This window comes from Ovis aries, chromosome 7 (genome assembly GCF_016772045.2).
Source record: "Ovis aries strain OAR_USU_Benz2616 breed Rambouillet chromosome 7, ARS-UI_Ramb_v3.0, whole genome shotgun sequence".
Lineage (NCBI taxonomy): Eukaryota > Metazoa > Chordata > Mammalia > Artiodactyla > Bovidae > Ovis > Ovis aries.
In genome coordinates this window covers 90,969,296-90,997,258 of record NC_056060.1, presented here as the reverse complement: position 1 = coordinate 90,997,258, position 27,963 = coordinate 90,969,296, and the positions used below count along the sequence as shown (strand labels likewise).

Sequence of the window (27,963 nt, the reverse complement as noted above, 5' to 3'; positions counted from 1 at the left end):
GCAGGAAACTTGGGTTCAATCCCTGGGTCTGGAAGCTCCCCTGGAGTAGGAGGAAATGACACCCCATTCCAAAATTCTTGCCTGGAAAATTCCATGGGCAGAGGAGCCTGGCAGGCTATGGTCCATGGGCTCACAAAGAGCTGGACACGATGGAGCAACTGAGCACACACGCACATCATTAATCAATGAACAATCATCTAAGGCTAGTAGATGATAATTTCAATGCTATATACCTATACACTTAATTGTATAATTGTCTTTGGTCTCAACAAACTACCACTAATTTAAAAGGCAAGTTTGTGACTGTTCTGCAGACACTTAGAGAAATAAGAATTAATGAAGACTGGCCTGAAAGAAGGCTCAGCTAAGATGAAATGCCACTGAAACTGGGAGGATGCCAGGGTTGTGGCTAACAAGCAGCAGCAGAGCAGTGGGCAGATGGCAAAGGAGCCCAAGAGAAAACAAGAGAGTATTAATGCAGAAATCGAGAAAATAGTAAAGGAGAAGTTGGCAATTTATCGTTGCAGTGCCTACCACAGGGCTTGCAATGTAAGAAGCACTCAGTAAAGAAAAAAAATTAAAAAAGATGAAGTTAGATCTTAACCAAACAGTGAGCTTTCCTCAAACTTATTAATCAGATAATCACTGCTTCTCTTGTGGAAGGCAGAAGTTTCTTTCCCAATAATTCCCCCCAAGAAAGTAGAACTATCTGTACAAGTTTCTATTTTGTCAGTAGTTCTAATTTTTTTTTTTATTCTATGACAAAGCCAGCCACTGGAAATTTTTGAAAAAGCAGATGAAAGCAGTGTTTAAGGAAAATTAATCTGGCCATGGTATGTAGTTTAGGTTAGAGGGAAGAGAGAATGGTGTTGGTGAATATGGTTAGAACTCAGGTGCATCAAGCAGGTAAGGGTAAATGAGGGCCAGCAGAGAAGTTTTCAGTGAGAAAGGGGGAAATGGCCACATAATATACTAGATTTTACTCTATAATTTAAAAATCAGAGGAACTCTAAGGAAGCACTGTTAGTGACAAAAATAGAGATGAATGGTGGTAAGACAGTATTAGAAAAGAGAACTCTTTTTCATAGGACAGTATTTGTCCTTTGTCCTCTCCAATGTGAATGTTGAACAACAGTTTTTTTATCCTTTTCCTAGAAAAGAGGACTCTTCATCAGAGAAGATGGAACACAAATGGTATCAAGATTCGTGTCCAGTGTGAACTTCTCCAAAATCCCGAACTCAGAACGTCTAGGTTCCAGACCTAAGAGCTGACTGTGGGTGAATGCTAAGGAAAACAGAAAGACACAATTTTTTGAAGGAGCAGGAGCATAAAGCCACTGCCCTGCTACCTCGTGAGAGCATGCTGGAGTTGGTACTTAACACACAAGACTATTTCCACTTCGGCAATGTAATCACTGTCACCTTTATCTCCAAATATGTCAACCTAGATACCTGAACCTAGTCACCCTAAGACCTAGGTAGTCAATGAAGAGAACAATCTAACTGACAAAAGGAGAGTGATGAGCACAAATGTGTGAAAGGGTTTTTCAAAGACTGTTGGCCCCCTTTTCCAGATTATTATTATCTGGTGACCCTTGTAAAAATAACTAGCATTGACATGATCTGTTAGTCAGTTCAGTTGCTCAGTTGTGTCTGGCTCTTTGCGACAGCATGGACTGCAGCACTCCAGGCTTCCCTGTCCATCAATAACTCCTGGAGCTTGCTCAAACTCATGTCCATCAACTCGGTGATATCATCCAACCATCCCATCCTCTGTCATCCCCTTCTCCTCCTGCCCTCAATCTTTCCCAGCATCAGGGTCTCTCCCAATAAGTCTGTTCTTTGCATTAGGTGGCCAAAGGACTGGAGTTTCAGCTTCAGCATCAGTCCTTCCAATGAATATTCAGGGTCGATTTTCTTTAGGTTGACTGGTTTGATCTCCTTGCAGTCCAAGGGACTCTCAAGAGTCTTCTCCAACACCACAGCTCAAAAGCATCAATTCTTCCGTGCTCAGCTTCCTTTACAGTACAACTCTCACATCCGTACATGACTACTGGAAAAACCATATCTTTGACTAGATCAATTGTCAGCAAAGCAATGTCTCTGCTTTTTTAATATGCTTTCTAGGTTGATCCTTTTCTTCCAAGGATCAAGCATCTTTTAGTTTCATGGCTGCAGTCACCATCTGCAGTGATTTTGAAGCCGAAGAAAATTAAGTCTGCAACTGTTTCTTTCCATTGTTTCCCCATCTATTTGCCATGAAGTGATGGGACTGGATGCCATGATCTTCGTTTTTTGAACATTGAGTTTTAAGCCAGCTTTTTCACTCTCCTCTTTCACTTTCATCAAGAGGCTCTTTAGTTCTTCTTTTCTTTCTGCCATAAGAGTGGTGTCATCTGTTTATCTGAGGTTATTGATATTTCTCCCGGCAGTCTTGATTCCAGCTTGTGCCCATCCAGCCCAGCATTTCACATGATGTACTCTGCATGTAAGTTAAATAAGCAGGGTGACAACATACAGCCTTGATGTACTCCTTTCCTAATTTGGAACCAGTCTGTTGTTCCATGTCCAGTTTCAACTGTTGCTTCTGGACCTGCATACAGATTTCTCAGGAGGCAGGTAAGGTAATCTGGTATTCCCATCTATTGAAAAATTTTCCACAGTTTGTTGTGATCTACACAGTCAAAGGTTTTGGCGTAATCAATAAAGCAGAAGTAGATGTTTTTCTGATACTGGGTAGGATTTATTTCCTTTTGTTTTGAAGGGGAAAAGAGGCCGGTGAGTGAGTGCCAACCTGGTATCCCTATACCAGGTACTGTTTCCCCTATACCAGGTACTGTTTCATTTAAGTTAAAAAGAAATACCTCGCATTCAGTCTAGCCATTGTATTTTCCATCAGTGCTGTTATCACTATGCCCAATCCAAACTCTCTAAATAAAACTAAGAGGAAGAAGAGCTTAACGCACTACAAACTCTTAACCTTATAATGTGTGTTTCTTCATATTTGTGCACTCGGTCGCTCAGTCCCGGGGGACTCTTTGAGGGCCCCACAAACTGTTGCCTGCCAGGCTCCTCTGTCCATGGAATTGTCCAGGCAAGAATACTGAAGTGGGGTGCCATTTTCTCCACTAGGGGTTCTTCTGCGACCCCGGGATCGAACCCAGGTCTCCTGCACTGGCAGGATTCTTTACCACTAGCACCACCTGAGAGGCCCCTTCTTGATATTTACTTGGCGCCAAAACAAAAAAAAACCTCTAGGTTCATGGCCTTGAGAGGGCGTCTGGTTCAGGTGTTAGCTAAGTTCTCTTGACTTCTACAGAATCTGCGCTTTTAAATATTGCTCCACGACGGACTACGTTTCCCAAGAGGCCACACAGGAGAGAGAGGCCCATGAAGTGCATTGTGGGAATTGTAGTCTCCTGGGTGACTACCCTCATCCAATTCCGGGCTCTCGCTCCGATTCCGGGATGGTTAAACCAAGGAGCTTACCAATTAGCTGGGGCCATGTCTCTGAGGCCGTGGTCCAACCGGAAAGCCAGTGTGAGAATCGCGCGTCGCGATTGGTAGAATTCTTGACCTCGGGGGCGGGGCAATGAGGTGGGCGGGGAGGGCCGCGACGATTGGGCGAGGCGTACGCGGCGGCGGGCGTGGATTGGCTGCCCGCTGGGGCAGGGAGGTCTGGGAAGGGGTGGAGGAAGGAGACCAGAGCAGGAAGCGCAGCGGCGAGGCGGAGGCGGCGGCGGCGGCGGCGGCGGCGGCGGCGGAGGCTGAGCTGGTGGTGGCCGAGGCGGAAGAGACAGCTCCGGGGGGTGGCAGCGGCTGTTGGGAGCAGGATGCGGGTCCGGGTCGGGCTGACGGTGCTGCTCTGGGCAGTGCTGCTGGGCTCGGCCTTGGCGTCCTCGGGTCAGTATCCGCCCCCCTCGGACTGGAGGCCGGGAGCCACCGCCCCCCGCTCCGGCCTCCTTCCCGTGGCAGGGCCGTGGGGGCTCCAGCCTCGCCCTCGCCTGTCACTCACGGTCCTCTGTTGGGTTTGGGATGCCCGGGGCCAGAGTGTTTGTTGAGGGGAGTTTACGAGGGGAGGAAGAGAAGGGTCGCCCCCGACACACTGCCCACGCCTCTCCTCACTTGACAAACTTGCACGACTCTTTAGGAAGGAGGACTGATTCTATGGGCATGAACCCCGACAGCTCAGGGACCGACGACTGCCATGGAGATGCTGTGCTCCGTCGCTTTAGAAACTTCGCACAACCTGAGCTTGTCCCCTGGGCAGAGCCAGGTCCATCAAAAAAGCAGGATGTTGATAGTGTTTGGTTGGGTTTGCATGGCACCTCAGATGATCCTGTCTCTTTGTTTATTTTTTTAAAAAAAGAAGAAGAACGAAGGCTTTTGATGTGATCGTCCCTAGTCTGGTACCCCTTTTAAAGAAATAATTCCTGAGAAAGTGTCTTTTTTTTTTTTTTTTTTTACTGTGTCACAGGGTTTCTGAGCTGACCCATGTTTGCTGACGGTCATTTTTCAAGAAAAGAAAAAACTTGTGGTTTTTTTTTTTTTTAATCTGTAAAATGGATAGCCTCTAGATTTAACTCTTTTTTGCATAAATAGATTCATGTGCCTTGTATTGTTTTTCAATTAGCTAATTTATACCCTAGCTGTGGAAATTATCATTTCCCTTCTTTAATAGTTTATTCTGCCAACATCTGAAAACGTCTGTTTTGGGAGTGTTAGTAAAGAAGCACTTAGTGTTTCTAAGTGTTGGTAAAGAAAGAATTAGTACAGTAAAGCTTTTGAATTTTAATTGGTTTCAGTTAACGAAACAGCTGTTCCGTGGCTTTAAATTTTTTTGGAACAAGGCACGGTATAAATGTCAACGCTTTTTTTTTTTTTTTTTTCCCAACAGAAAATTTCCCAGATGGTTATTTGAATCCTCAAATTATCTGTCCTAGTTGTAAGTCAGTGCTGTGACGTCATTCTGCTTCTAAAATAAGAGATCTAAACCTAAAATTCTGTCCATAACGTGGTGTAAGACACCATTTCAAAAGCAGCAAGCATATGCCAGTTACTTTACTGCCAACATCATGCTTTAAAGTCTGCCCCCGACTCCCCTTTTCTTGTTAATTTATGTTCATGGCCAGATCTTTAAAACTCGGTGTAACTCCTGAAGCACTGCTAGTAGCTATTTGATCAAAGAAGTATGAAATTGGTGCTGTAAAGTGCCTATGGTCCAGGAACCACCTGCATCAGAATTTGTCTTATGGTTTGTTAAAAATGCAGTTTTAGGTCTGGAACGGGTTAGGGGATCTGCTTGTTTAACAAGCTGCACAAGTGATTCTTCACACTAAAGTGTAAGAAATAGTAAAGAACACAGTGTATATCCCTCTGAATTCAGTTTGCAGAATTTAAAGAAAAAGCATATAAACATTTTCCTGCATTTTCTTTTGACCAGATTTCACATATCTAAGTGTCATGTCAGTGGAGATGATGATTGAAGAAGTCTTTTAATCAACAGTTGGGATTCCCAGTAGATTATAATAGAAGACTGTTAATAAAATTGTTAAATCTTTGGGTTATGTTGATACAAGCAAAGGACTAGGTTCACAAAACGTCTGCTCTGATTTCCATTAAACTGCGGAAACATTTCTCTGGTAGAGGCTAAAGCCTTACTTAACCCAAACTAGAACAATGTAGATGTGCATGCTGACATGAAGAGCAAATATGATAAGACAAAAAAAAGCAACAAGCATATGCCAGTTACTTTACTGCCAACATCATGCTTTAAAGTCTGCCCCTGACTCCCCTTTTCTTGTTAATTTATGTTCATGACCAGATCTTTAAAACTCGGTGTAACTCCTGAAGCACTGCTAGTAGCTGTTTGATCAAAGGAAGTATGAAATCGGAGCTGTTAATAAAAGTGAGATAGTTTTATAGATTGAATACATGGACTTTCAGTTGGCTTTTTTATTCATTAAATAGCTTATTTATACAAGGTGTTGGCCTCATTCTTAGCTTAAAAAGTTCTTCTCATATTTAAAAATCAGGTTTTGGTTCACAGTTTAGTGTTGACTTAAAATGTTTGACTGTTAGTAGTTACCCGGGGTGAGTCACATTTTTTGCCAGGTAGAATTTGATCAGCCAGCAAAGGGAATCTTGGTCCTGTCCTTGTTAGTAGCTATTATCTAATAACTTACTTTGAAACTGTGTAAAAACTTTGTACTTTTATTAGAAACATTTTCTTTTCCTTCTAAATAAATAAATTTAAAGGAGGAGATTTAGAAGATATTTCTCCATTTTCTCCAGATTATAATGAAACATGCTTAACTTCTCACACGTTTTCTTGATTTTGACAGGAAGTAGCTTACTGGTTAAAATGGTTTACTATTTGTTTCTGTTTGTTTTTTTAATGCCAGATAATAATACGGAGTCTTGTGAATTAGGTCCACTGCTAGATATTTCAGGTAATAGTTACACCATATATTTTAGATTGCAAAATATGTTTCCTTTCACTCTTCTTTTGTTCCTTAAAACTTTATTGAGAGTCGGCAGGGCAGGTGATATTCTTCCCTTTGACACTTGAGGATAAGAAGGCTGAACAAGCTTGCCAGATTGAACCATGTGTGTAACATTGACATGCCATGAAGCCAGGTTTTGAGCCTAGTTGTCCAGGCCTTGGCTTTGGAGCAGTTAAGAATCAGCATTATCCTGGGAAAGAATCAGCAGTATCCTGGGATCTGCACAGATTCAGTAGCAAATCCGGAAACAGGATGTCTGGTCTCTTTTCACTAAACTTTCCAGGACAGTCTATGTTTAAAAGTGTATCCGTCTGTCTGTTTACGTGACAAGTTAGAAGATGAATTTGTAGTGACCACTTCCCCTCGAAAGATGATCCTTGATACTTTGCAGTTTTGTTAACTAATAAAACTGAAAATTGGTCTTTTTCAAAGCAGGGAGTACGATTACCAAAGTAATGTAAACCATGATATTTGGATACAGTGCTGTTGAGTGAGAAATCCTTAACTCTTCATTGTATCCTTTTTGCATTTTTCTTCTTGCTTGATATATGTAATCTGATAACAGCACTACTGTATTCTTTTTATTTATACATAACTTTAGTATTTTTCATCCTTACCTGACTGCCTATCAGAAGTTCCTAGGTCATGAGAAACTTATTTATAAAGTATTATGTGAATGGACCTATTAGTTTGAAAAAGAAAATAGCTGATGCTTTCAGATTACCATCTGGAGTAGGCTTTCCCAGTTTAGTAAGTGAAAATTTTCTTCATTTGGCAGTAACCCGAGTATATATCCCTGGTTTGTTAGAAGAGAAAGAGAAGCATGATGCAATTCGTATGAAATAACCCTGATGTCACAAGTTTCCATGTCTCTGGGAGTTCAAAAACATATCCTGCTACTGTGATGCCTAACAGCTTGCAGTGTCTCAAATATACATTTTCTATTATTTATTTATAGGCATCTATATTATTTACCTATTAGCTACACACGTGACCTGTTGTGGCAGGGTATACAGCTGGGTGGTTAATGATCTCAGAGTTCTGACTAATAGAAAGTTTCAGAATTTGGGGTATACCCTATACATTTCACATTTAATATCTGCCCTTGATATATTAACTAGTTAATGTTTATGACTAATTAAATACATTCACACATACAATGTAGTTGTGTAACAGAGGTGAATTTTTTTTTTTCCTTTTTTCAAAGATTTGCTGAAAATGGACTTTGAACCATATGTTAGAACTTGGGCTTTGGGTAATACTTGTGAAGAAGTGAGCCTGAAGAATGACTGTTTACTAATTGACATCATTACCTATAAACCTAAATGTTATAGGCCCTATGGGACTGATACATGCTGTTCTCCTCTCTTCCCCACCCACCAGAAATAAAATATTTGAAAGTTAATCTAAAAGTAGTGAATGTGAAAATAACTGTCATTTAAGTTTTCTTTGAATTAATAGCACTTTTATATGTGGCAAAAGCTCACCAGTAGACTGGTTTCTGAAATATTCAAAGGAAACAAAACCTGAAATAGAGTTGAGTATTTGGTACATAATGAGTTGGTCATACTTCTTAAAGCTTAGTTCAGTGCTTTGCTAACACAAACTCCAAAACATGTTTTTGCTGTACTTGGAAGAGTTAACAAGTTACCAATAATATTTAGATTATAGTCATATGAAGTAAAGGTAAATGGCAACCGTAGCACCACATTTTCTAGTAAAAATCAGATAGTTTATAGCATTTTTGCCTATGGTTAATTTCTCACATAACTTACGGAGCTGGCAGTACTGAAGCGAGTTAAGAGGAAATTTAAAGATCATCTGACACTTGTTTTTTTAACTGGAATACAAAGATCAAATATTTGCGAATGGCCAGTTGGGTTGCTGAATGTGTTTATATAAGGCAGTAAAAAGAATAACAAGCAGCTAGAATAGAATTAACAGAGAAATACAGAGAATAACAGAAGTAATCTTAATGTAATCTGACAAAGCCAAAACAGCTAATAAGAATTTGGAAGAAAGATACAAGTAGTGATTAGATTTATTGTTAATTTAATATAGGCTATTGATTTCCTAATAATTAGATCTCGTGTGAGTGAATACATGACAGTGTGATGTTATCTGGTTATATCTTCAGTGAGGTCAGACAGAGATCCTAACTATCTTTGGCAACTCCGCTAATCATCCTTAATGTCCATCTTTAGTAGTCTTAGTAATAAAATGCTAGTTATCACTAAAATAAGCTACAGTAACTCCAGATTCTAAGCAGAGGAAAAGAAGGAGTGGAATCCCAAACCACACAATTAGGGCTCTATTTTTATAAATTTAGTAACTCATGCTCAGTAGTGGACTAACTGTATACAAAAGAACTGGATGGTATCTGAAGAAATACCTGGTTTTGGTGGTGATGTTCTTGGTCTTCCTGTCTGTGTAACCGATGAAACTATTGTCCTTCCTGGATAAAGAGGAAGAAATACCACCCCCAACACCCCTTTTTCCTTTGACTTAGTTTTTTCTGAACAGTTGTTGAATACAACAAATTTTTAGATAATTCTAGATTATCCAGTGTCTGATTATTATTTATGATACTTATCAACCGCTTTCACTTAATAATACCTGTGATTGCCAAACAAGAAAGACGACTAAATTGTCTTAAAATTTCTTTACAGATGAAGAAGGCAACCAGGATGAATCCATAGATTCCAAGGTGTGTACTCAGATTTGCATTGACCAGTGTTTGATGCCCAGTTTAAAAGCATGAATTATGTATCTTAGAAAGGCTATGAAGTCTGCATCTTTTGAAGAACAGAATTGGATTTCAAAAAGAAAAAGCATCAGTACTAATTCTTCGGGGGGCAGGGGCGGGGGAGGGTGGAAATCACTGACCTGTTGGAGTGCTCACTCACTCAGTCACATCCGACTCTTTGTGACCCCATGGACTATAGTCCACCAGGCTCATCTGTCCATGGAATTTTCCTGGCCAGAATACTGCAGGGGGTTGCCATTTCCCTTCCAGAGGATCTTCCCGACCCTGGGATCGAACCCACATCTCCTGTGGCTTCTGCGTTGGCAAGTGGATTCATTACCACTGAGCCACCTGGGAAGCCCCCAGAGAATAATAAATATTTCTGTTAAGAGTGTTGGTTACTGGGTTTAATTTCAACTTAAATGTGGTGTGTGTCTGTGTGTTGAAGAGCCTTTAAGGCAGTTACATTTTACTGCCTAATGAGAGATTGATTTTATTCATTTTTTAAAGCTTTTTAATTCAAAGAATTACCCTCTGTCATTGTTTCATTTATATAAGTTCTTTAAAACCAAAATCTATTAATGCCCTTAAATTGATTGGTTGAATGAATGAGGTTGATTATTGCCTATTCAAAGAGACCAGTCATGGATGATCCCTGATCTCTAGGAGGAGTGCAGGTAAGAAACAGGAAGTTGTAGTATAGGGCTGTCATACGGGGAAGTATGAGATATACTGGGAACAAGGAGGGGAAGACCGTAACCAAGACTTAGGGAATTTAAGGAAGGCTTCTTGGGGGGAAGTAACATCCAAGTTGAAATCTGCACAATCAGGTTTAGGCAGGTGATGAGGGCACATGATAGGCAGATAGATAACCAAAGTCTGTAGAGGCAAGCAAGTAAGACACGTTCAAGGAGCTGAAGGAGCTGTGTCTGGATTAGTGAAAGTAATGGTCAGATTAGATTGGAGGGAGTCTGATTACTACTGGTAACCAAAAATACTTTATATTCTCAGACTTCTGTGCCGTCGGATGAGTCGGTAGAGAACCATAGCCCAGCAGGCAGAGTAATCGCTGGTCAGATATTCCTTGATTCAGAAGAGTCCGAATTAGAATCACCTCCTCAAGAAGACGAAGACAACCTCAGAAGCCAAGAAGGGGAAAGCATCGCAGAAGAAATCAGCTTTCTAGAATCTCCAAACCCAGAAAACAAGGACTATGAAGAGCTGACGAAAGTACGGAAACCAGGTAGTCTGGACGTTTTGTTTGCTTTTGTCTGATTTAGCAAGGAGGCAACTGAAATTTTAAAGCTAGCGTAGAGGGTACAGAAGTCCTGTTTTACTGATTATTCATCACATATAATGTGTAGAGTATAATTTCACAGAATGTGTTACATAAGCTGAATTTGATAGTATTGCACTTGTGTTTTATTAATATTCAGAACTTCGCTATATAATAATCCATCAATTCAGTTCAGTTGCTCAGTGACATCTGACTCTTTGAGACCCCATGAATCTCAGCACACCAGGCCTCCCTGTCCATCACCAGCTCCCAGAGTTCACCCAAACGCAATCATGTGCATCAAGTCGGTGATGCCATCCAGCCATCTCATCCTCTGTCATCCCCTTCTCCTCCTGCCCCCAATCCCTCCCAGCATCAGGGTCTTTTCAAGTGAGTCAGCTCTTCGCATGAGGTGGCCAAAGTATTGGAGTTTCAGCCTCAGCATCAGTCCTTCCAATGAACACCCAGGACTGTTTGGATCTCCTTGCAGTCCAAGGGACTCTCAAGAGTCTTCTCCAACACCACAGTTCAAAAGCATCAGTTCTTCGGTGTTCAGCTTTCTTCACATCCATACATGACCACTGGAAAAACCATAGCCTTGACTAGACGGACCTTGGTTGGCAAAGTAATGTCTCTGCTTTTTAATTTCATGGCTGCAATCACCATCTGCAGTGATTTGGGAGCCCCCCCAAAAACAGTCTGACGCCGTTTCCCCATCTGTTTGCTATGAAGTGATGGGACCAAATGCCATGATCTTCGTTTTCTGAATGCTGAGCTTTAAGCCAACTGTTTCACTCTCCTCTTTTACTTTCATCAAGAAGCTTTTTAGTTCCTCTTCACTTTCTGCCATAAGGGTGGTGTCACCTGCATATCTGAGGTTATTGATATTTCTCCCGGCAATCCTGATTCCAGCTTGTGTTTCTTCCAGCCCAGCGTTTCTCATGATGTGCTCTGCATATAAGTTAAATAAGCAGGGTGGTACACAACATAGAAACTCAGACAGGGAGGGTTATCTTAATGTGCTGCTTTGGTTACTTTGAGAACTGTGTTAAGATTTTCACTACAGTAATCTTTTCAGTCATCCTGAATAATTTGATTTAGGTGTTTATCCTTCTCTAGTTGAAGCCTACATGAAAACTTTAATCTAATTCTAATTTTCACTTTCTTGACACTGTAATTTTTAAATTTATGACTTGCTCTTTCTCACAATACAATGTGCTAAATAACCTATTCTTCTAAAAATTAACTGTTAATGTGTCCTTGCTGCCCTATCCCACCACCCTTCCGTCATTTAGTTTATCATTTCAAAGATCACCACCATTCTTGCTTATTCTGTTAGCAGGCAGTCCCGAGAACTGATCCAGATTTGACCTTTTAAAAATATAATTTATTGCAAATATACAAAAAGAGAAACCACTGTTTAAAAATTAAAAGTACCTTAATCCCATCAATTAGAAATAACAGCTGTTAACATAATGGAGACTCTTTCAGGCTTTTTTCTAGATGTTTGGTTTTAAGACTAAATTGGTTCAGAATGTGTATAATATTTTATAGCCTGCATTTGCACATAGCAGTTAATCTTGAACATTTCCCCATATTATTTAATATTCTTTTACAATTTGATGGTTAATGCCTATAAATATTTTTTCATATAAATGTACCATAACAGTATTTTTTTAATGTATCTTTGAAAGTTTCCTTTTAGTTGTTAAAAGTAAATTTTGAAAGTAAAATATAAAATTTTAAGACATTTTTGAATCATGTTGCTAAGTTGTTCTGCAGAAAAATAAGTCTTTTAGTTGCTTTGAAACCACTCCTTTTCCTGTCCCTCAGCCAGATGTGTATTACCATTTTTAAGTTTTTGCCAAATATTTATTTTCATTCCTTTCTTTTTTATCAGGGAGACTTCCAAACAAGTACAAAAGTAGAGTGTAGTGACCCTGGTGTACCCAGTCACCCAGCTTCAGCTGCCATCAGCGCTCTTGTACTTGTTTCATCTTTGCTGCTCCGTATCCACTTATTCTTTTGTCCTCCTGGAGGATTAAGCAAATTCCACATTGTTTTACCTGTGTACTTATCTCTAAAAGTAAGAATTTTTTTTTTCAACAAAACAAAAATTACAGATATTAAAACACAAGATTGGCTATTGTTCCTATTCCTATCACCTGACACCCAGATTCTGCTGTTTTCCCAGTCGTTTCCAGTGTCTTGAAGTTGGTGTCTTTCAATCAGTATCCACACTAAGAGCTTATATCTCTCTCATTCTGTAGCAAGTCTCCCTCCCTGTTTTCAAAGCAGCGCTGTTTCATTTGTTAAAGAAAGAATGTCCTTTGTGCTATAGGATTTCCCGCATTCTAGATCTAGTGGGTCCTATTCTTGTAATATAATTGAACTTATTCCACTATCTGCTGTCTGGTCTGTGAACTAGAAGTTCAGTCCAAAGTCTGGGTAGATTTAGTCTTTTTGTGTGTGTGTGATTTAATATATGTTTATATTATGAAATGACTACCACAAATTTAGTTAACATAGATTACCACATAGTTAAAATTCTTTTTCTTGTGAAGAAAACTTTCAAGATCTGCTCTCTCAGGAACTTACAGATACACAATATTTTTAACTATACTCAATGTGTTGTATATTATATCCTTGAAGTCAGTTTTTTAATTTATTATTTTTTTATCTAGAATCTTTTTTATTTTTTAAATTATCAAAGTATGATTACATATTTACAGGAGACTTAAAAGATACAGACGGAGAAGGCAATGGCACCCCACTCCAGTACTCTTGCCTGGAAAATCCCACGGACAGAGGAGCCTGGTCGGCTGCAGTCCACGGAGTCTCGAAGAATCGGACGCGACTGAGCGACTTCACTTTCACTTTTCACTTTTATGCATTGGAGAAGGAAATGGCAACCCACTCCAATATTCTTGCCTGGAGAATCCCAGGGATGGGGGAGCCTGATGGGCTGCCATCTCTGGGGTCGCACAGAGTCGGACACGACTGAAGTGACTTAGCAGCAGCAGCAGCAGTAGAAAATACAGAACAAAGTTACATATAGTTCCACTGTTTTTTTCAGTAGATAAATTGAGATTTTTAAGTTCAAATTTCAATATAAAACTCAAAAAATAACAATATACAGAAAAGTAGAAGGATATTGTAGACCTGAAAGGCACCATGAACCAATTCAACATAATTAAGATTTTTATAATTTCACACAACAGTAGGATACAAATTCTGTCCAAGTTCCCGTAGACTGTAAACTAGGAGACACTGGAACATATCCAGGGACATAAAACAGTGCAAACATGTCATGGTCTAAAGGTATCGCAGTCACACAGAGTCTGTTCTCTTAGCTCTGTGAAACTGGTTTTTCCTTGATAATATTCGTAGACAGTGTCCTACACTTCCCATTGCATTACCTGGGAGGTATGTAGTGTTTGTCCTACTTCAGGGATTTGTCAGTAGGGTCGGGTATTGTCAGCTGATCCAGCCATTGGAAAGTTCCTCACTGACCTTTCACCCAGCGGTTTTGAGAACCATTTCATTCTTTGTATGGATCCATTTTTTTTTAGTGGGAGTTGCAAAATATGGCTTTCTAACTTATTCCTTCTGCATTTGTTATCTGGGATTCTTTCATAAAGAACTCTTCCTCATCAACTATTTGGTTACCCGGAAATATAGTCCATACAGTAGGATAAATGCTTGATTCTTTCCCCTGAAGTATTTTCAAATAATGATTTGGTACCCTGCTGCTGCTGCTAAGTCACTTCAGTCGTTTCCGACTCTGTACGACCCCATAAATGGCCTCCTACCAGGCTTCTCTGTCCCTGGGATTCTCCAGGCAAGAACACTGGAGTGGGTTGCCATTTCCTTCTCCAATGCATAAAAGTGAAAGTGAAGTCGCTCAGTCATGTACGACTCTTAGCGACCTCATGGACTGCAGCCTACCAGGCTCCTCCATCCCTGGGGTTTTCGAGGCAAGAGTACTGGAGTGGGGTGTCATTGCCTTCTACGGATTTGGTACCCTAGCAACCTGCAAAAGAGACATGTGAATATGTTTTCATTTCTGTTTGTTTTGCTTTGCTTTTGAGCATCATTCGAAATCCATGGGCTTTATATATCTATGCATTACTCTTGTAATCATCTTTTTTATTGTTTACATTTTTCCATTTTTGGCTATTGAGAGTCCCTTTAAGTTTATTCCTTTGTGCTTTTGACTAATTGTAGGTAACTTCTAAACTTTTTTTCTTTTTAGGCTGGACAAGATGTCCCAAATTCATCTTATATGTTTCCTGACCTAAAAATGAATCTCAGCCCTCCTTTTAGTGGGAAATAGTATTTATTTTGAAGAGTGTGATGTAGATATCAAGGATAGGCATTGCAGCTGCGTTATCATTACTAATAGACTTTTTTTGGGTGAAAGACTTAGGAAATACAACATTCATATTGATTTTTTTCCAGTTCAGATTAAATATTACAGGTGAGATAACAAACGGTCAGACTGACAAATTGAGTTCACAAGAATCCAAGATCCTACCTACTGTCCAACTTGACTAATATTTTCAAAGATGTAACTATCACAAGGCACAAGTCACAGGTCGGAGGCCGCCAGAGCCGCTCCCAGGTCCTGTCTTGCCTGATTTAAGATGCGCCCTGGCTGATTTTAACACGCGATTTTAACTTACAACGGCTTTGACCGATGCATGCGGAATGTCAGCCCCACAGTAGGGAGCTGTTCCGGTGATCAGACATCTTCAGGGTATTCCCTGATAACTGCATGACTTGTGTGGTGTTCTCTAGGAAGTCATGCCTGGTAAATACTGACATCCTGGGTCTCTGCACAGTGAGCAGTCTGGACAAACCAGCTCCAGCCGGCTAAAGCAGTGCGCAGGTAGGGACTCTCCCGGTGGCATCGGGAAGGCCTCTGGCGTGTTTCTCAGATGATTTGATCCCACTGCTGTCTCTCTGTTTCTCAGACAGTGAAAGGAGAGAATGGATTTCATAGCTGCTGCCGGTCAGGATCTTGGCTTCTTTGTTTTTATGTTAGGGTCTCCTTGGCCCTGATGCTGGTATCTAACAACATGGATGTTATCTTACTTGAATCAGACAAGCAAACAAAGTATATATCATTTCAAAATAGCAATGGCAACCGTACCGCTAACAGTAAGGTCACTGAATGTAGTTTTAAGACTTCACTGTGGTTCCTTTTTTTCTTAGCGTGTATTTTACTAGTGATTTGTAGCATGATGTGTTTTAAAATCATTTCTGTAATGCTGTGTGTGGGCATACCAAGGACTTTTTAAACATGTAGATTGTTCAGTTTTTCAGTAATTGTTTTTTTCTTTTCATTCACGCTTGTTTTAACGTGTTCTCAGTATGTGAGAGGACTTAGGTACATGCATGAAACTTGCGTTGTATCTGCATGGCTTGGTGTGTGTGTGCGGTCGCAGTTGCATGAGAACTGGGTCATATGACAGTTAACTTCTAGGCTCGCTTCCTCTGTCAGCCTCTCGTCCCTGTCTCTGCCATACGGATCTTCCTAAAACCCAAATGTGGTCCTGTCACTTCCCTGTTTACAACTCCCATTAGCTCCCATTCACCTGTGAAGTGAAGTCCTTGCTCCCCAGGGTGACCGACAAAGCCTCTCTATGCGCGTGGCCATCACCTTCTGTGGCTTCATCTCCTGAACCTCCCCCTCCATGTTCCTTTTTCCAAGGAGACTAAGCCCGTCACCCTTCTTCAGAGGTCTGTGCCTCTGGGCCTTTGTACAAGCTTGCCCCACCGCTTGGGATTCCTTGCTCACCTCCTTGCCCAGATCCACGTGTCACATTTCTGCGCATCTTGAAAGCCAGACTTAGGCTTCTTTTTTCCGAAGTGGTTCCTGAGGGTAGCTAAGAGTCTCTTGTGTGTAAGGACTTCTATCCAGTGCCCCATTTGCACCCGTTCCCCCTGAGGTCAGCTATCTGACAGCAGCCAGACTGGTCCTCCTTCCTGTTCACAAGCCACCAGTGGCCTCTGGCCACGCCGAGAGTAAAATCCAGACAAGGCTCTAAATGACCAAGCCCCTCCTGTCTGACCTCGCCTTCTGTCACTCACGTGACTCCAGTCACACGTGCCTTCTGCTGCGTGTTGAACCTTTCACACTTAATTCCCAGCTGTCAGGGATCCCTAAGACTACACCCCTGGGCTTGATGATTCTCTGGAGAGACTCAACAGGACTCAGCATATAGTCATACCTACAGCTGTGATTTATTACAGAAAAAGAATACAAAGCAAAATCGGCAAAGGGAAGGGTGCACAGAGTGAGTCTAGGGAAGCCAGGCACAAGTTGCAGGGGTCCTCCCCGAGGGAGTCACACGGGACGTGTTTAATTTCCCTACAGGGAGCTGTGAGCACACGTGTGAAGTGTCAGGGAAACCGTTAGAGGCCCAGGACCCGGAGTTTCTACAAGGGCCAGGTCACTTAAGGGCTGCGTTCCTCGCACTCACCCAGAAGGGAAGCAGGTGTTTGGTATAAGGCATGTTGTTTGTACAGCTGGGGTGAGTCGCCGGTAACTGTGAGGGTGGTGGGAACCCTCCATGATCTTAAGTTCCCAGACACGAGCCAAGGGCCGGCCTGGTAAACAAGCCTTTTCAAGGACAGTACTTCAGGCCCGCCATGCTCACTCTTCTCTGTGTCCCCCCCCCGCAGACCCCCTTGGTCACTGGCCAGGTCGTCTTTACAGCAGAATTATCAGTGTGACCCAGACGGCAAGAATGAGGAGACCCCGTGCAGTATTGATTTCAGCTGTGTTCTTTAACATGTTTTAGCCAACTGAGAAATCCCATTAATCATAAAGATCTGCCTTAGAAAGGCAGGTTAGCATCCTCCTTAAGTGTCTGTATCAGCCTTTTTTACCTGACTCTAGGCATCAGTTTCCTGGTGGCCCAGTGGTAAAGAATCCACCTGCCAATGCAGGAGACATGGGTTTGATCCCTGGGAAAGATCCCATAGAGAAGGAAATGGCAACCAGGAATTGCTAGTATTCTTGCCTGGAAAATCCCATGGACAGAGAAGCCTAGCGGGCCACAGTCCATGGGATCACAAAAGAGTTGGATGCCACTGAGGAACTAAACACCACCACCAGCATGAGTTCAGGCCCGGAACCAGTCTGGCCAGTAGATTGAAGCTGGCTTGAAAGCCTTGTAGGGCTGAGGCAGTGTCGTGATAGTCAGGGCGCACATACAGAAGTCCCGTCCCAGAAGGAATTGCTAGGGATTCCCAGGGAATCCAAAAAAAAAACAGTTTATGATCTCTGGGTACCCAGAACAAGACACTAATTGACAGTATGATGGACAGGGAGGCCTGGCGTGCTACGGTCCACGGGGTCACAAAGAGTCGGCCACAACTGAGCGACTGAGCTAACTAATGACACAGCTGCCCACCGTGGGCTTCTTGTCCTAGGGTTCCCGGTCCAGCCCGGATCGTTTACGTTCAGTGCCAGTCAGTTCCCTAGAGTTTTGTCGCCTGTGATGACAGTTGGTCCACCTCACGAGTGTGGTTGACATCTGGAGGTCTTCTGCGTGGAAAGTGCAGCGCCTGGGCCAGCCCCTCTGCCGCTCAGCAGCCCTGCCAGGTGTGATCGTAGGCTCAGAGTCTGACTTCACAGCGCTCTCAACAGCTTGCAGAGGGGCCCAGAGGGTGAGACACTTCCAGAAATAGCTTCGAAAAACAAGGATCACGCGCCCCCTCGCCTCCCCGTGCCTTTCCAGGTGCAGGGGCTTTGGCTCGTTTTCCTTGGTGGTTACCACATCTGTGCTTCCGTTCAGCAGTCACCATTTTATGTTTTCCGGTCATCCCCTGCTCTCATCCTGACCTCCTGTCTGGAGGGGTTGTGGGAAAGAGGTGGCAAAACATCTTCATAGGAATATCCCTTTAAGGACTTCCCTGGGGTCCAGTGGTTAAGACACTACCCTTCCATTGCAGGGGACCTGGGTTCGATCCCTGGTTGGGGAAGATCCTACTTGCCACATGGCATTACCACACACAAAAAAATTCTGTTAATACAGCTGAACCAGAAAAATACCACATGCACAGATTGGTCAGGACAAAACTCTTGAATTTCCAAACAAAAAATTCAAAATGGTTTTATGTAACCCTCCACCCCTTTCACCCTGTGAACATCACTTCCCCAGTGACCAGCCTAGAAAAGACTGGTCCCTTTCTGAGGACGGCTGCCTTGGCTAATCAGATTGCACTAAGCCGTATACCGCAGCCGGAGAGAGTGAGGGAGGCAAAGTCAGGCGTCAGTTCATCATCTCGAACGGCCCGGGGAGCTGACCTCTGCTAGACGTGCTCCGGAGGGGGTCGGAGTTGACTCAGCCAGTCCAGAATGATCAGAGGTCACCGTTGGTGTAGTGTCCCCTCTCCCCAGTTGCAGCTTGCGGCTCTAGCCACAGTTAAGATAAGTCAGGCTCTGTATCGGAACCATACAGGCTCTATCTGCAGCTTGATTTTGGATGGTCCCATCAAAGATCAAAGTCCTTTCCTGTGGGCATTTGTAAGGGACCCAGACAGTTCAGCCAAGCAGCCATGATGCACTGCAGAGAGGCGGCCTGATGCTCGGAGGCCAGAGGACCTGAGCTCTGTTTACGAGCCGGCCATGCCGGCTTTCAGTTTAGCCCTGGCTCCCACTGAGGCTGGACGCTTATACCAGAAGTGTGGGGCCTTAGCTTAGAATCAAGTCCAGGCAGTTAGGATCTGTGAATTCAGGAGTTTTAAAAAAAAAGGTAGAGGCTTTTCTTCAGTAGCAAAGCCTAGATGCTACAGACCACAGAGGTTTTGGTTTTGTTCTTCTGAAGTCCAGATCGACCCCACTCACACAGCCTTCAAGGGACAGATCTCTACTCTCACCAGCTCCCATTAGCCAACTGAAACCTGCTTTTCAGAACTCCAAAAGGACATCTCCATCTGTAGAGCACCTTTCTTTCCTTTCTTTCTTTTTTTTTGCGGGGGGGGGGGGGGGTCTCCCTTTTACCAGAGGCTCCAACAAGCAAAACCCCTATCTTCCATAGCAGAATTCATCAGTTATGGAAGCTGGTTCAGTTTCCAGTACGCAGAGTTTCAATTCCGACCCACCCACTGGTGGCAGAAAGCAAGGAAGTTGTGTCCCACTAACGCATTTCTGTTTTGCAGCTTGCCTTGATCAGGATGACTCCTCGGGCGTGTGTGCAGCTACGAGCATGTCACCTTTCATGTCCATTTTCACCATACATCCAGATGTCGTGGCCACAAGTCTAAAGTCACACAAAAACTTCTGTTCCCCCTCCCCCGTTGCAAGTTTATGTAAGCTCCTAGCAGTAAATGCAGCGTTTTGCAGTGTGACATCGCTATTGCCAGGGCAGATCCAGGCTGGAATGCAGAGAGGGCAGGGGTCGGGTAGGGACTGCCTCAGCAGCCAGGCTGAAAAAGTGTAGTTCGAGCCCTGGGATCCGATTTCAGCCCCACCCCCTCTCTTCTTGGAGCAGAGAGCAATGCAAACTTTTAACATTTTGGCCTCCATTTTAACATATTCACCTCTGGGCATTTAGGGGGGGTCCTTTCTCCTCCCTTGGAGGAGAGAGCAGATCCCAAAGGCATGACTTTAGCTAGCTGGCCTGGCTGGAAGCAGGTGGTGGCACCCAGCAAGCCCGCTCTCCCGGAGTTGGAGCTCTCATTTCCATATTCTACAGGTAGCTTTTATTTCTCAGAACAGATAACAGATCGGTTGTTGCTGCATACCACGGAGAATTCCATCGTCACCTGGGTACCAGAGATAGCGTCATACCCGGCCCCTTACCCTTCTTTTCCCAAAATTTCACCCTCCTTCAGTGAGTCAGGTTTGATTTCGGGAGCCACACTTCTTTTTTTTTTATTTTTTAACTTTTTTTAAATTGGAGCATAGCTAATTAACAGTGTTGCCATAGTTTCAGGTGCACAGCAAAGCGACTTGGCCATACAGATAAGTGCGTGCATTCTCCCCTGAGCTAAAGAAGCCCATCTGATGCCCCGCTGTACTGGGGGTCCCCAGGACCATCCCTGGCCTTCGTGATTTGCCGTGAGGACTCAGCATGTAGTTATCCTCACAGCTGTGATTTATTGTAGCAAAAAGGTACAAGGCAAAATCAGCATGGGGCGAGGTCCAGAGCAAACAAGGTGCAAAGGTCCTCTCCCAGCAGAGTCACGTGAAGTGACGTGAAAGTCGCTCAGTCGTGTCCGACTCTTCATGACCCTGTGGCCTATACAGTCCATGGAATTCTCTAGGCCAGGATACTGGAGTGGGTAGCCTTTCCCTCCTTCAGGGGATCTTCCCAACCCAGGGATCAAACCCAGGTCTCCCGTACTACAGGCAGATTCTTTACCAGCTGAGCCACCAGGGAAGGTCTCACTAATTCCCCTAGCACGGGTGACACTTGTGTGCAATGTCATCCGCCAGGGAAACTCATTAGCGACCCAGCGCCTGGAGTTTTTAGTGGAGACTAATCATGTGATCACTGTCTGCCTGGCATCCACCGAAATTACAGATTCCCAGAAGGAACACAGATGTTGAGCATCAGCCACGCTGTTTGTACAAGCAGTTTAGGCCCAGTGAGTCACTGGGGTGGCAGGAACCCTCCCCATGTCTTGAGTCCCCAGATGCCAGCCAAGGGCAGGCTCTCAAAGGATGGCAGTCATGTCTGCTGTGTTACCTGTTTTCTGCATATCATCTCGGTAATAAACATTTGTTGAAAATGAGTGAATAAAAGGCCACTAAGAGGGAAAATGATTTACACTGTGGTATTCCCGTTACCAAACACTCACGGTCATTTTAAAAGGGTCGTGTTTTGTTGGCAAATAACAGAAAATCCACCAAACCCTGGCAGGAGCAGAAGTTTGTTTGACTCACGTAATCAGAACTCCATAGAGAAGGTGGTTCAGGACTCATGCCATCAAGGACTCCAGCTCCTTTCTCTCCTGTTCCATGAGCTGACTTCATGGTCATGTCTGTCCCAAGTGATCATGCTGGTGATGGTTGGACCTCTGGGTCCCAGGTCCTTAGGAAGGTGTGGTGCCTGCGTCAGAGGAGCAGGAGCCCCCTTCAGAAGTCACTAGAGGAAATGTCAGAACTTCTTACTTGACCTGTCCCATCTCTCGCTCTACAGAAGTGAGTTGTTTAGTCAGTAAGTTGTGTCTGTCTCTTTGCAACCCCAAGGACTAGCACACCAGGCCTCCCTGTCCATCAACTCCCGGAGCTTATTCAAACTCATGTCCATTGAGTCAGTGATGCTGTCCAACCATCTCATCCTCTGTCGCCTGCTTCTCCTCTTGCCCTCAGTCTTTCTCAGCATCAAGATCTTTTCCAACAAGTCCCCTCTTCACAGAGGTGGCCAGAGTATTAGAACTTCAGCTTCAGCGTCAGTCCTTCCAATGAATATTCAGGGTTGATCTCCTTTAGGATGGACTGGTTTGATCTCCTTGCTGTCCAAGGGACTCTCAAGAGTCTTCTCCAGCACCACAGTTCAAAACCACAATTCTTCAGCACTAAGCCACCTTTATGGTCTAACTCTCACATCCATACTTGACTACTAGAAAAACTGTAGCAGTGAGGAAGGTGTTAAGAATTACTAGCCAGTTTGTACTGGCTGCCACTGGAGGGAACATCAATGGTAAATGAAAATGCCATGTTGTAAATAATTCACCTAGTATGATCCTGTATTGGTCAGGGTTCTTCAGAGAAGTAGAACTGAAGGCTCTCTGTTGGCAGAATTCCTTCTTGCCCCCGTCTTCTGTTAGGTCTTTAACTGATTGAACGAGGCCTACCCACATTGTGGAGGGTAATCTGCTTTACTCACATAAATCCACTGATTTAAGTGTTAATCTCATCCAAAAACACCATCATGGAAACCTAGCGTAGAGTTTGACCAGACACGTGAAACGCTGTGGCCTAGCCAAGTTTATTCACAGAATTAACGCATTGTAGGCAGATTCTTCGGAGAAGGCGATAGCACCCCACTCTAGTACTCTTGCCTGGCAAATCCCATGGACAGAGGAGCCTGGTAGCCTGCAGTCCATGGGGTCACGAAGAGTCGGACACGATTGAGCGACTTCACTTTCACTGTTCACTTTCATGCATTGGAAATGGCAACCCACTCCAGTGTTCTTGCCTGAAGAATCCCAGGGACAGGGGAGCCTGGTGGGCTGCTGTCTGAGGGGTTGCGCAGAGTCAGACACGACTGAAGTGACTTAGCAGCAGCAGGCAGTTTCTTTAATCATCTGAGCCACCAGGGAAGCACCATTAACCATCACAGGTCCCTTATTTGAAAGAAAGCCATTTCCCCGCAATATGTTTGCACTTGAGAAATGAATCTCTTTTCTAGTAACAGTCATTACCTTTGGAGAAAAAGGTAGTTTTCAGTGGTAACTAAAGTGTGATTTTTCTTTTAAGTTTGTATACTTTCCCATTGCTTGAATCATCTTTTTTGCAATAAACACACTATCCTCATAGTCTAAAAAACAAAAAGAAAAAAGAAATAACCAGCGTCTTTCTCTGTTTTGAACGGCATAGTGTTGAAACTTACTAAACATGCTTAAAAGTGGGTTCTGGAGTATGAAAGTTGACTGAGTAATAGGATCGCATCGTCACGTGCAAGAGGGTGGCAAGGAATAAACAAACCTTAACTTAGTACTCAGACTACACAGAATATATATAGATGGTTAAGGAAACGGGTCGTGACCCTCAACAGGTCCTACTTTAAAGATTTCTTTTGTCATCGTTGTTTCTTTGTTCTATTGTCCAGCAAATTATTTGTGGAAGGAAACTCCCCTGGGAGACCATCCTGTGAAATAGCACCCCGCCAGCGCTTTTGAAACTCAAGTACCTTTACAGTCATTATTTAGTGAAACTCGCTGTTCTTTTTTTTTTTTGGCTACATCACGTCTTAGTTGCCCCACAGCTTAGTTCCCCAACCACGGGTTGAACCCGGGTATCCTGCACTGGATGGTGGCTTCTTAACCCTTGGACCCCCAGGGGAGTCCCTCGCTGTCCTTCAGTAGCAGTTTTCCTTAGCAGGTTTCACTCTGCATGGCTTCTGACAGTTCCTGTCACCTAAGTGTCTTGAAGTTTGTCCCTTTCCTCTGGGCACATGGGCCAGTACTTGCTTCTTTATCTTCTTTTACGTGTTTTCACAGAGAGAACTGAGCTTGTATGACCTCTGGACTTAATGTTTTGTTCATTCTCCCATCTGACTGCGTTTCATTTTTCTTCTGAAAAATCATCTTAGTCCTTAAAGCAGTGCCTTCCTTAGTATAGTGTGTGTATGTGTCTGTCCTCCCTTCATTAACATGTAATTTCTCAACTGTAGTTAGCAATTCTCAACCTTGGATGAAAGCAGTCTTCTTGTAGCAACTAACATAAAATTGTTCTTTTCCTTAGAAGATTAATATACCATACTTCTCAGTCAACAGTAAATATGCGGCCTGTACCATTTGCTTTATCTCAAGTATGCTTGCTTTAAATCATCTGTATCCGTGTTTTGTTTGTACTACTTTTAATAGCGTGAAAGTGAAAGTTGCTCAGTTGTGTTTGACTCTTTGCTACCCCTGGCCTATACAGTCCATGGGATTCTCCAGGCCAGAATACTGGAGTGGATAGCATTTCCCTTCTCCAGGGGATCTTCCCAACCCAGGGATCAAACCCAGGTCTCCCTCATTGCAGGCAGATTCTACCAGCTGAGCCACAAGGGAAGCCCAAGAATACTGGAGTGGGTAGCCTATCCCTTCTCCAGCAGATCTTCCCGACCCAGGAATTAAACTGGGTCTCCTACATTGCAGGCGGATTCTTTACCAACTGGGCTATCCCGGAAGCCCACTTTAATGGCGTAAATGCTCTGAAAATGAGGAAATTCGCAGAGCCAGAACAGTTGCCTTTATTTGTGTGAATCAAGAAGTTGATGTTTTTGTTTTGATAAAAATAAAAATGAGGAAAAGATATAAGTATTCCAGGGTTTTTCATTCAGGACCAATAGCAAAATTCTAGCCACATTTGTCGTTTTCTCTTGTCAATTGTCAACCGAAGAAAAATGTGCAACCTACAGATTGCAAATAATACTTAATTCAGGGACTTTGCTGAGGGCTACAGCATGGGAGACAGCCTCTCAGGTCGCTCTTAGGAACTGCTCCAAAGAGGCAAGGGCAGAGCCAAGATGTATAGGAGTTTTTGTTGGGGGCAGGGCGGGGAATGCAGGTAATCACAAAAGTTGGACTTGTCAAGGTAATGATTTTAGTGCTTTTCTGTGTTTGAGAAGATGCAGGAGTTTGGGCTCGTTGAGATTATCCCTGAGATGAGCATGGTACCTGACAGACCCAATGTCCTGTGTTTCCCCACCCTGAATCCCCTCAGGGTGTGCTGTTGGGGGCGGGACAGCTGCAGTGGCTGGGGATCTCTGGGCAGACAGAGTTCTTTGTTCACTGAATGGCAGTCACATTCTCTGTCTGCACCAACATTCAAACATGCTGTAATATCTGAACATCAGAGAAACCAAAACCTGACCCCCAGTGCCGCTCCAGTGGCCGCCTCACTTCTCCCCTCGCCGTCATAGCAGTCTTGCTTGGAAAAGAGGTCTCTGTCCACTGAGTTCAGTTCCTCTCTTTCCGCTCTCGAGACTGAGTGGAGTGAGGCCCTGATCCCCCGCCAGACCATTAAATCCACGCCTCTCCAGGCACATCCTAATGGCTGAAGACCTAGGCAGTCCTTGGTCCTTATCTTCCTGGCTCCTCAAGTGTTTCTGCTTTTTTCCTTTCTCTGAGGACGCTTTCTTCACTTGGCTGCGGTTCCTCAGAATCTGTCTGATGTTGAAATAGAAGGTTGCCCCAAGGACTCAGCTTTCATCTTCTGCTGTGTCTCCACTAGTCTATAGCAACCTTTGAATCCATCAGTGTGGATGCCTGGTGTCTCTCTAACAGCCGCACTGTAGCTGATTTAACCAACCCTCTCTTCCTTACCTCTGAGTTATTTTGGGGTTTATGTTTTTAAAATGATGATGATGTGCAAACATTCCTTGGACATACCTCTCCATATGAGAGAACGTTTGAGAATGTTTCTATAAGTAAATACCCCACAATTGAAAAAATCCGATCTAAAGGTGTATGGAACTTTTCACTTCTAATAGATGTTACTAAATGTCCCTCTACACCCCTGCCGATAGTATGAAATTTACGTTCCTGCCATTTACCTATATTCTGGCCAGCGCTGAAGGATTACATGTTCAGATAGGGTAGGTTTTTTTTAGGTGGGGGGGGGGAACCTTTCTAGCTTTCCTAAATAATTTTAATTGACGTTGAGAGAGCATATTTCTACCAGTTTAAACATAAAGTGTTCTGTTCATCATTCTAAGGTCTCAAATACCATAAGCTTAATATCTTACTCCCGCAGTCTAAATAAATTGTGATGCTATGTCATTTTTGCATGAAGGTTCAGAATTGACTTAATGGCACATTTTTCCCTTTGGAGTGTCGGATTTGATTGCTGGCTATCATTAACTCCGATTGCGTAATCAGTCAGCCTCCATATGCCAGAGCAGTGATTACCGTTGGTTTTAAAACTAGTACCGTTTTCATGGCTGTTTTTAAAATAATAGCTTTGAAATTCTTACAGAATTTCTCCATGGAAAGAAACTTAACTGAAATAAACCCTAGTGTGAGGAATACATACCTGAGATAATTGACTTGAAACTAGCCAGCCTTAGTCAGTAACTTTTGGAAGACTGTAAAACAGGTTTTAAAGGCAATAGCAGCTTCCCTGTGGTGACTTTGCTTGGAGAAGATAACTGAGAAATACCGATTTTCTTTCTGTTAACTTGCTTATAATCACATTACTTGACCAGTGTATAATTTGACGAGGATTTTTCAGTTAACACAACTGAGGAAGCAGGTGCACCCTGGTGCTCTTCCAGCTTAAGTTAATGCTGACTCAGTAGCGGGTTAAAATCTTGTATTACCTTTGGCTTCTCTTTAGTTTCTTTTCTGGCGTATCATTCCATCACATGAAAGAATCCTGTCATATATTTGAACCTCTTAAAAAGCATAAGTTTTGGCAAACTAGAATTCTTATGACAAGCTATTTGCCTTTAAAACAGAAATTTCAGTTTTAATAGGAAAAAATTAAATATTCGTTAAACTGTTGGATGTTTGAAATTCGAGTTTACAAACTGCAGTTATACAAATAGTGTCTTTCTAAAGCAGATTTGACCCCATTGGCAGTGCATAGGAGTACCTTTTTCAGGTTCTGTAGTGATAGTGACCCCTCTGAGGCTGCTGATAAAGGATGCTGTGCTTATAGGTTGAATTAAAGATCATTTGTTAAAAAGTAGACAAATCAAAGAAGTTGTTACTGCCCCTGGTGAGTAATTACCAGGATGGTGAGTGACTTTTAGCTGGTATAAACTGTTAGAAATTCATTTGCCTTTCATAACTTAACTAAAACTAATTTTCAAATTAGCCTTAGGATGTAGTCTTTTTTACACTGGAAAGAAGGAGCGTACATTTTCTAGCCTTTCAGAGCAGACATGCCAGTAATAATAATAGACGTGCCATCTGTTAGACTCATCACCTTAAGTGGCAGTACACCCTTATGTGTACTGTGTCGGTTCGTCTTTGCGAGTAACTCTATGTGGCAAGGACTGCTGTCCCTATTTGTAGATTAGGAAGTTGTCTGCAAATACTTTTATGAATAGAGAGATTAAATGACTTACTCAGAGTGCACAGGTAACAATCAGTAGAGTTTGAATTGAGTGTTCTGACTCCATAACCTATACTGTTACTTACTAAGCTTGGCTGCTTAAATAAATTCTCCATGTAACAGCAAACCAGTGGACGCTGACATGTATGTACTCACTCATCGAGTGTGGTTGGAGACCAGGCTCAGGCCTAGCCCTTTGGTATGCTCTTACACTTCTCACTTGGCATTCTTATGCACACTTTCACATTGAAATTTATCTGTGAACTAGAGGCTTTTTTTTTTTTTTTGCGGGGCTACAGCTGAGAAGGTGTCTGAGAGATCTTCGCTTATTTTGCTTAGCTGCCTTGAACGTAGCAGGAGCAGAGCTTAATCAGCCTCTCTCCTGATCCATCCATCCCTGCCCGGTCACCTGCTCCTCCCTTAGTGTGCTCCGTCCTGGTAGGGACAACCCCCCACTCATCCTGCAGCCTCGGAGCCTGGGCACCTCCCTTGGCCTCACTCTGCTCTCATCTGCACACCTAGTCAGTAGGTAGGACCATCTCTGTTTCCTTAGCATCACGTGAGTGCATCTGCTGTTGTTATTCCATTGTCCTCTTGAGGCTGTCCTCACCCCTTGATTAGACCATTGTCACAGCCTTTAACTGGTCACATGGCCTCCAGCCTGGCATTCCATTGTCCACTCTCGAAAGTGTAAGGACGAGCA

The 27,963-nt window shown here is 43.2% G+C and overlaps 1 protein-coding gene across 2 annotated transcripts in view; it reads left to right on the top strand.

Moving 5' to 3' along the window:
* The first annotated feature begins 3,704 nt into the window (after positions 1-3,704).
* The window catches only part of SEL1L (SEL1L adaptor subunit of SYVN1 ubiquitin ligase), a 59,174-nt gene continuing 34,915 nt past the window's right edge, over positions 3,705-27,963 (top strand). For both annotated transcript variants that reach the window (XM_060418463.1, XM_027972094.2), the window contains exons 1-3: positions 3,705-3,903; positions 9,176-9,213; positions 10,264-10,495. In XM_060418463.1, the coding sequence (XP_060274446.1) occupies positions 3,834-3,903; positions 9,176-9,213; positions 10,264-10,495 (340 nt within the window). In that variant the 5' untranslated portion in view covers positions 3,705-3,833. The remainder of the gene's footprint in view (positions 3,904-9,175; positions 9,214-10,263; positions 10,496-27,963) is intronic.